We start from the raw sequence: 10691 nt of genomic DNA on the forward strand, positions 1-10691 counted from the left end.
CAGCTGAATGCTAAGCTGAACTAGCGCTGCTGCAGAATTTTTGTCTACTTTTGATCAATAATGTAAAAAAAACTGAACAAGAGGCTGGGGAAGCGCTATTTAAGTCAGTTCATAATACATTATTCAACCTTCTCTATTCAGTTATATTCTGGGCTGAAATAGTGCTTGTCCAGAACTTTTGTAAGTACTTTTAATCAGCAACTTTATAAAAGCTGATATAAAGCTGAAAAGGAGCTTAATTTAATTAAATCGTTCATATTCGTTGCAAAAGGTGTATACTTAAGTTCGATGAAAAATGGCTTATGCAGCTGATGATTATTGAGATAATTAATTATTTAGATAAAAGATATACTTTAGCTTTACTTAATATTTAAAAAATATGGATAAAAAATCAATTCCAAATTTAAAAAAAATAAAAAAATCTGGCCATTATTACCGAAAATTAAAGGTAAACCGTTCAAATTATGAAGAGTTTTTAAAAAATCTATATGCACCAAGTAGTGTTTCTTCTCATTCAAAAGCTAACGACACAGCATCAGGATCATGTAATTTTGTTTTAATTTTGTGAGTATATTTTAAATAAAAAATAATTTGTTACATAGGTTCTAAAGAACAGGAGTGTATTTCTAGCACATCAAGTGATCTTGACGATAATCTAATGAAAACCAGTGAAACATCAGATGATGGTGACCAGTTTATTGATAAAGACATTTTTAAAACAGAAGATACTGAAACGCAATTATTGCCTTGTTTAAGTACCGAATTAGGAAATTGGGCAATCCGACATAATATTACACATGCAGCTCTAAAAGATCTCCTACAAATAATCAAGAGACAGTATGATTCTAGTTTATTTATCGATGCTAGAACATTAGTAAAAACGCCACAAAATACGAAAAAAAGTTGTAAAGTTATACAGGGTGGAGAATATTATTGGCATCAAGGTCTTGACGTTTGTCTAACGAACACTTTTAAAAACTTGTCAAAAGACATGTTAATACAGCTCAATGTAAATATAGATGGGTTGCCAATATAAAAAAAAGTTCCAAACGTCAGTTTTGGCCAATTTTATGTAGCATATATGAAATGCCTGATATACAACCTATGATTGTTGGCATTTTCCATGGAAATAACAAGCCTCTAGATATAAAGGAATTTTTGGAGCCTTTTGTTGAGGATGTTAAGCGGCTGCAATCAAATGGACTCTGTGTTAATGGGCATATGATTCACATAAAAATTAGATGCTTTATCTGCGATTCACCTGCACGGGCATTTATTAAAGGTATCTGTTTTTTTTAATTATTGCTTAAATTGACTAGTTTATTTTACAGGTGTAGTCAATTTCAATGGGATTAATGGATGCCTTAAATGCACTACTGAAGGCGAATATTCTTATCTTTCTCGAACTGTTGTATTTCCTGATATAAAATGTCCTCTTAGAACTGATGCAAAATTCAGAAGTAAACATTATGGTAAGCACCATAAAGGGCAAGAGTCACCAATTTTGAAAATTTCCGAAGTTGACATGGTGCAGGATTTTATAGTAGCAGATGAACTACATCTTTTAGAGCTAGGTGTGATGAAGCGTTGTCTAACAGGATGGAAAGATGGTTCTATGGGTTTCTCAAGTAAGCTATGTGCTCGTGATATTGAGAGGATCTCCAAACATTTAATATCTGTGAAACTTCCATCTGAAATTCATCGTTACACAAGAGGATTAGATTGCCTGGCATACTGGAAAGGAGTAGAATGGCGCAATTTTCTTAATTATATTGGAATTGTTATTTTAAAAGATGTGTTGAACACTGACGTTTATAAACATTTTTTACTTCTTTTTGTTGCTGTTAGAATATGTTCTTCTGACATGTATGCTGAAAATCGTTCGGTTGCCCAATTAATGTTTGAAAAATATATAGATGATTTTAAGATTATTTATGGCGTACAATTTATTACAAGCAACATTTATAACTTAGAACATGTGGTTGATGATGTTAATAGATTTGGACAACTTTTTACAATATCTACGTACCATTTTGAGAATACATTATTTCAACTAAAAAAATTATTGCGCCAAGGAAATATATAACAGTTTGCATCAAATTGTTAATAGAATTGGCGAAAGAAGTTTAATATTGAGCAATGATACAAAAAAGACAAGTTTACAGCCAGAAATTAAGAAAAGGGGGAATGTTATCAAGTGCTACATTTATTCTCATAATTTTTGTTTAAATGTATAAATGTTTTTTTAAATGTATAATATTGATAATTATTAATATCCATTTTTACAAACACTTTATATACTTAAAGAATAAATAATAAACAACGTACTTACCTGGATTACAATTATTCATTTTGACTTAAAACTTACGCAAAAATCACTATAAAAATAGGAAAAACAAATAAATTTTGATCTCCGTTTACAGACAAGACAGTATTTTCGCGGTAAATCCCAGGAGTGTTTTGTTCTGCTAATAATCAATCTCAATTCAGCTAAAATTTAGTGAATGTGGCGTTGTTTACTTTTGTAGCAAGTATTCAGAAGTTATTCAACTAAAATTCCGATAATTATTTTCAGCTTTTGTTCGACAAATAAACAGCGCTTCTTCAAATTTATTTCAGCTGTTGTTCAGCTTCCAAAGCTTTTCATTTATACAATAAAATACACATTTTTGGTAAGTGCCAGATTAGCTCAGTGGGATAGGCAGTGATATATGGATCGAAAGGTAGCAGGTTCAAATCGCACAGAAGACACTATAAAATAAAAAAAGTAAGTATTACGATTTTAAATAAAATAATAAAATAAGTGTGAAATTGAAGTTAAAAGAAAGCTAATGTCGATAATAAATCGTAATAAATATATAAAAAAAAAACATTTTTGTTTTATTTATAAAAAGCTGAAGAAGAGTTGAAAAATAGACTGTATAATATCTGCAAAAGCTACTTTTCAGCAAGGAAACAAATTATATAACACGTGAAAATTGGTCAAAAGCAGCTGAACAAAGGCTGAAAGTAAAGCTGTTTAGAAACTGAATAAGTATTTCTTCATTTTGCAGAAGTGGTACAGTAGCAATATGAATAGCCATATAAAAGTTGAAGAAGCGCTTATAAATGCTACTTTATTCAGCTTTAAGCTGATTATCTTCTCCTTTTTCGCCTGTTTAGAAACTGAACAGATGCATAAACAAATTAATCGACTACCTTTGTTCAACATGCAAGCTTCTAAAATTAGCTGATGAAACGTTAAATCAACTTAAAATGTTTGTTGGGTAGTTTGATCAAATTTTTTTTATTGAGTTGTCTAAAGGCCCCGTCTCACCATCAAATAATTGACAGTTAATTTGATCAAACTTGACATCAAACTTGACTAGTGACACAAACTATACATACTAACTGTCACTTTGTGTCACTAACTGTCAAGTTTGATCAAATTAACTGTCAATTATTTGATGGTGAGACGGGGCCTTAACTTGTTTGTACTTTACTTAAAATTAAAATTTTTCATTATTATCCTTATTATCCACAATGAAAACTCAGAATGTGACGTCACTAACTTTCAGTTTGCTCAAACCAGTTTGATCAAGTGGACCGTAAAGACCGCGTCCCACCATCAAATAATTTGAGCTCAAACTGGTTTGAGCAAACTGAAAGTGACAGTTAGTGACGTCACATCCTGAGTGTTCATTGTGGATAATAATGAAAAATTTTAATTTTAAATAAAGTACAAACAAGTTAGACAACTCAATACAAAAAATTTGATCAAACTAGACTGATAGTGAGAGCCCAGATTTTTAGAATTTCAAAAAAACTGCAATTGTGACGTCACTTTGACGTACTTCCTCAAGTACGTCAAGTTTGCTCAAACTGTTTGATCAAATTATTTGATGGTGAGATGCGGCCTTGATAGTCGTGACGTCAAATCAATGTTGGCTACTCTGAAAAGTTTCCAAACAAAGCAAAAATTCACACGTGGTGTTTGTTTTGGTTTTTATAATTGCAAAGAATACATATCTCTCACAAGAACCGACACGGACGGCGATTCTTTTGTTGTTAGCATGTACTTAATTTTAGTATCGAGTTGGCAAGTGTACACGCGAGTACACTGAGAAAAGTCTCGCACATTTCTGGCGTGTATCAATAAAATTTTAGTTGCACTGAGAGAAAAGTTGCATGCAGGGCCGGCTTTTGTTGACATTCTTAATATGGTGGAATTATTTTTGATTTACAAAAGGTTGCAAATACAACACAAAGTAATGGTGAGAATTATATTGATTAAAACCATGGATAAAATACCTTTTTTATCCTGAGCATTGAAAGACCAATAATAAAATATATTATAGTGGCGTGACATTCACTAATTATTCTTTTTGGCTTATATTGATACAACGATACAAAATATAATTTGTTGTTTTCACCAATTTTGAAAAAGTGTGAACAAGTTGGTGAGAATTTGAACGACTTGGTGTGACCTAATAGGCTGTCTGTCCGTCCGACCGCGAATATACCTCCTTCAGTCACTATACCAGGTAAAATGACAAATGAGGTGTCAAATGAAAGCTTATAATCCATGGATGGTACTCAAGGTGAGACATTTGACCTAGACTGTCTGTCCGTCCGACCGGAAATGTAACTCCTCCGTCACTATACTAGGTAGAATCACAAATGAGGTGTCGAATGAAAGCTCATAATACATGGATGGTACTAAAGGTGGGAAATTTGACCTAGGACTTCCGGTTTTAGAAATGCGACCGGAAGTACTCTTTTAAAGTCACCGCAATAGCACAAGTGATATATTATTCGACGCGCATTCAAAAGACGAGAACAAATATATACTTCTGGTTTCATGACTGTCTGTCCGTCCGACCGCGAATACAACTCCTCAGTTACTAATACAGATAGAATGACAAATGAGGTGTCGAATGAAAGCTTATAACCCATGGATGGTATTAAAGATGAGAAATTTGACATCGGACTTCGGTTTTAGAGTTACAACCGTAGGTACTGCTTTAAAGTCACTCAAAATATGATATGAATGTAAAACAAGATGACAAAATTAGTAAAATCGTAGATCAATCGACGCAAAGTTACACGAAGAGTTCCAATATCGACTTCCAGTTCTACTTTCGATTACTTTGGGTGAAAACCTAGGACCAATTACTTGTTTGTCAAGGTATCTCCTAATTCATTATATTCGTTATTTGAATCCAATTCTTTTTGGATGACAAATGTTCGTGATCAACAACAAGAAACTGTATGTTAAAATCGAATGTCAATATTTTCAATTTTTATTGTCTTGGAAACCAGCCAAAACATTCCGTACATTCCAGCCAGAACCAGCCAGTACATTCTTTAAAGTCGAATATCGGGGTAAATAAATAAAAAACCAATAAGTATTGTACTATTTTATTTCCATAAATATAAAGATGTAATAACTGAAAAAATATATATAGTATAAAATAAAAACTAATAAGCAATCGAGAAAAGAGAAAAAGTAACTTTTTTAATTAATATATTAATTAATATATATATATATATATATATATATATATATATATATATATATATATATATATATATATATATATATATATATATATATATATATATGGAAACGTTTTGATCATTATGGTCAGAAGCTTATATTCCATATGAAAGCAGCCTTTAGATTTTTTTGTTGGAACGCAAGTATAATCAAGAGAATGTAAACCTATTATGAAGAGTGTATTGTCAATTATCAAGCATTAACTTGAATGTTGAAACAATTTCAAGTGATATTGGATCAAACTTTTTGAGTTAGCTAAATTATATAATGTTACTCCTGAAAATCCTGAATTTCAAGTAGTCAGTCATAAATTGTTTTATATATTTGACCTAAGTTATTGTTTTATACAAACTACAGAAACAATTTAATGAAACATAGTTTATTAAATTTAATTTAGGTTTGCTGATAAAAGTACTTTACGGAAGTTTTTGTGAGTATTGGATTCTCAACTTTTTAAACACAGCACCTGGCTTGTGGAATGAACACATATAAAATATGACTATGTGCTCTTCCTGCAGATGCATTTGGTACAGTAGAGGTCAAAGAAAGGTTAGAGAATTTGTATGATATTTTAGATTCAAATTCTTTGTGAAATCCCAATAAATACAAAATTAATTTTTTATACGATAGTTTATAGTTCATGAAAAAGCTTAAAATAATGAATTCACATAATCAAGATATCTCAAAAAGAATTAAATTGTATAAATGTTGGAAAATAACAATTAATAGTTGTAGGCTATATAAGAAAATATATATAGAAAATAAGTCTATACAAAATATTATGAGCTACAAACTGATACAAAAACAAAATACTAACGCCAAGCAAAATACTAACAGGACACGGATCGTTTAGAGCATACCTTGAGAGGATAGGCAAGATAATAGATGATAGTTGCGTAGATTGCGGAGTAAGCGACACAGCAGAACATTGCGTGTTTGAATGCAGAAAGTTTAATGGCGAAAGAGCGGAGCTACATGCAGAAGTAGGCATCTTAGGAGCAAACAATTTTATGGCCATAGTGACAAGGGGGGAAAGGGAGTTTAAAGAAGTGATAGAGGCTGTGACAAAAATCATTAAAAGAAAAGAGATTATAGAAAGAGAGAGACAACAGGCGTAAACAAAAGCAATGAAGTAACAGAGAGAAAAGAAAAGAGTAGAGAAAGGGAGGCTGCGCGCGCGAGAGAACGGTCTGGAGAGACGTGCCACGCGCGTAAGCCGAGAGTGGGTTTAGTTGGTAGGCATTGTAACACGGATGCATCCGGAGGCAAGGCCCCCAGAGGGGGAACTGCGTTCGGATGTACTCCGTTTACTCTGAATCCAACACACGCCAGGTACGATTCGCCTGGTACGGTCTTTAGAAGATTCCCACTCTCACACAAAAAAAAAAAAAAAAAAAAAAAACTAACGCCAAGCCAAGCCAAACAAACAACTGTGACAACAAACGCCGATCCTGTACAAGACAAATGTCACCAAAATTATTTGCTATTCATACAAATTGAGAAATGGCCGATCTGGCACATGCGCATAAAAATTTAGTTCATAGATAATCCGTTTGTGTCGGTTCTTGGGAGATATGTATTCTTTGATAATTGGAATATATTGCTTATTGTAAGATGTTTAATTTTTACAAAATGGTAATGTGTTGGGTGGTGGGTACCCGTGATTGTAATCAATGCTCATAGTATATTTCCCACCATATTTCCATATAGGACTGGTTAAGAACCTGAAGAGCAGTAAGTACTATGTAGTGTGTAAATCCTTGATTTTGTGTAAGGACATTTATAAAATTAAAAGCAATATGATATGACTATATTGATATGACTAACAAGGATTGTGTCTTAAGAAAAAATGTGCAGATTATTGTTAAAAGAAAATAAAATTAAAATGGATTACACAAATCACGTGTATAAACAATTCACAGACGTCAAACCTTTGCTTTGTTTGGAAACTTTTTGGACCTTTTGACGTCGCACTATCACGGTTCATTATTTGATAATGTGAGATATGTCAAGAGATAAGTGAGAACCAGAGATATGTCAACAATAGATCTGGCTAGGGATATGCTACTCAATGCATCGGCCTCCTATACTGTGGCATCGGGGGGTAACCAAAGATATTATACACATAGATTTGGTCAACTCCGAAAAATAGCGTAACGCGGAGCAGTTCGGGTCGGTGGTCTATCTATCTCTATCTACTGGCGCTTAGCTTTCTCTCTCTAGCATATGATGGCTGCCGCCTCTGTGTAAAGGCCGCGTCTCACCATCAAATAATTTGATCAAACAGTTTGAGCAAACTCCGGAAGTACGTCAAAGTGACGTCACAATTGCAGTTTTTTTGAAATTCTAAAAATCTGTGCTCTCACTATCAGTCTAGTTTGATCAAATTTTGTGTATTGAGTTGTCTAACTTGTTTGTACTTTATTTAAAATTAAAATTTTTCATTATTATCCACAATGAACACTCAGGATGTGACGTCACTAATTGTCACTTTCAATTTGCTCAAACCAGTTTGATCAAATTATTTGATGGTGGGACGCGGCCTTAACTGTCGTTCCATTACTCCCACCTCTTGGTAGATACGCTCACACTCGCACGACAGACAAAGATAGCTAGACCACCGTACTTGATATTGACGTTACACCCCGATGCATTATTTAGCATATCCCTAGCCAGATCTATTCTTGACATATCTCTGGGTGTAACGCCAATATTAACCCGGAAGTAGTCGCGCTCACTTCTGTAACGTGAATAGTCGCGTGTTAGATTCTATCTCAAAATTGGAATTTAAATACGGATTTACAACAAATTTTTATTTTATATTATTTCTAACAATTATTAAAGCTAATTGGCTGTCCCCATAGCCATAAATTCCACAAAAAGAAGAAGAAGAAATAAATAAATAAAAAAATCCTACGTATTACTACACCCTTCCTCGAGGCACTTACGAAATTTTTTCAAAATTTCAAAATTTTTCATCAAGTTATCGCGAAAAAGGATAAAATGTGAGATTCTATCTAACGGCGTGACTACTCGCGGGTTAAGTACAGTGGTCCAGCTATCTTTGTCTGTCGTGCCAGTGTGAGCGTATCTACCAAGAGGTGGGAGTAATGGAACGATAGTGACACACAAGGTAGATTATTGCATACTATCTATGAACCTTGAGTGACACAGAGGCGGCAGCCATCATATGCTAGAGAGAGAAAGCTAAGCGCCGGTAAAGAGAGATAGATAGACCACCGACCCGAACTGCTCCGCGTTACGCTATTTTTCGGACCTGGCCTAATCTATTGTGTTATTATACCTATGGTGAGAACACGACTTCTAAAAATATTTCAAAATCAAAATTAGCGAAATCAATCCAGTCTTTCTTATAGTTGAGGTTGTCAAATAAAATTAGAGGATGCCAGAAAAAATTGAGTACAGCGACTGTACATGGCAATTGATTGTATCCCCCGTCGCATGGCGAAGGAAAAAATCACCAGTTTTATATAATATTATCATTCCTTAAAAAAGAAATTCCTTTTTAAAAAATGATAGTATAATTATTATAATATAATATAATTATATAATATAATATAATATAATATAATATAATATAATATAATATAATATAATATAATATAATATAATATAATATAATATAATATAATATAATATAATATAATAATTATACTAATATTATTAGGTAGGTATAAAAAACTTTAAGAGAAAAAGTAACTTTTACACCTGACAACAATGCATATAATAAGACATGTTTTAAGATGCTCAGTTGCCAATAGTGTGATCTGACTATCTCCTTGGAATAAAATAGTCCTAATATCCACAACAAAGAAATCTATTACAATTCTTATTATCACGAATAATCTTTACATTCTCTAGATAGCAACAAATTTAACTATAACCGCTTCGTTTGATTATAATGTAAAAATCAATTCTGAGTTTTCTGGGTCAGAACTTATAATTTATTACTTATTCAAAATCGCGCAACACTGTAAGAAAACGGTTCGTTCGAAGAGTAAAAAGCTTGCAACAATTTTGATACTCGATTCTAGATCCTGACCCGAATATTAGCGGCGTGTAATTTGTGTTGATAACCTTAAATCGCGAAATAGCCTGTTCATTATCGGTGGCAATTATGTAGTTCACTTTTTCAGCAATAAAACTACACTAGCATTTGTTTCAAGCTCTATTTTATTCTTCCAAGAAATAAAGTCATCATGGTTGGAAAACTCTATTGTATCGCATTGCATAGGAATGCTATGAGAAGTTTCATAATGTTTAATAAAGTCCTTTTTAAAAGTTGCATGATAATTACACAGAGAACATTTATGATGAAATGTTTTAGTTTCTGCAGAAACTGATACATTTGTGTGCACTTTTTTGACATGAAAGTTTAAACTTGACATATCTAAATTGTTTATCACAATGTGTGCACTTATAGACGTTGCCTTTAAGCACTTTTAAAGGGGCAATTGCATCCAATTTGTCGGGATGCGAACTTTTTACATGTCTTTTTAAATCATGTTTATGTTTATACACTTTTTCGCATTTCACGCACTTATTAATTCTTTCCACACCTAACATTTTCGATGTCAAGAAAATGAAATACATACTCAAAAGCAAACACAAACACAGAACTGTAAACAGTAGAAATGATTGAATCGGAAAATTGATCTAACAGCTTCACTGTTCAATTGGTAATTATACAAAGAGTCTACATTCTACCACATCCAATAATATTTTAATATTAAATATCATGTAACCGCAGTAAATATCGGTTTTTATTATCACTAACTAGTCTTTTCAGCGTTTTAAATAACTCAAATTTCGTCGATGTTTATATAGGCAACCCAAATTACACGCCGCTACCCCTCGGGTCAAGATTTAGACAGAATAATTTTACTCGGACCGAAGAGTGACTGTCCTTGAAAATTTTTCAAATAAAGAACAGAGCTCCTGTTAGATATAAAGTTTTTAATGGACTGCGCGTGCGTGGTAATGTTATTGCAACTTTAATAATTATTTTCAGTGCAAAAAAAAGCCTGATCAATGTTCAAAATAGGTGATCATTGCTCAGCGCTTTATTTCCTATCGAATACAGTCATTTGTTTTAAAGATTTCGATCAATGAGGTGCCAACATCTTTTTTT

General features: G+C 32.7%; 1 protein-coding gene across 1 annotated transcript; it reads left to right on the forward strand.

The window, feature by feature from the left end:
- The first annotated feature begins 412 nt into the window (after positions 1-412).
- On the forward strand, positions 413-2876 carry LOC126881450 (uncharacterized). Its single transcript, XM_050645734.1, has 2 exons — positions 413-1282; positions 1332-2876. Exons 1-2 carry the CDS (start codon positions 1087-1089, stop codon positions 2084-2086), a joined length of 951 nt encoding a protein of 316 aa, XP_050501691.1. The 5' UTR covers positions 413-1086; the 3' UTR covers positions 2087-2876.
- Positions 2877-10691: the final 7815 nt, after the last annotated feature.

Source organism: Diabrotica virgifera, chromosome 3 (assembly GCF_917563875.1).
Source record: "Diabrotica virgifera virgifera chromosome 3, PGI_DIABVI_V3a".
NCBI lineage: Eukaryota > Metazoa > Arthropoda > Insecta > Coleoptera > Chrysomelidae > Diabrotica > Diabrotica virgifera.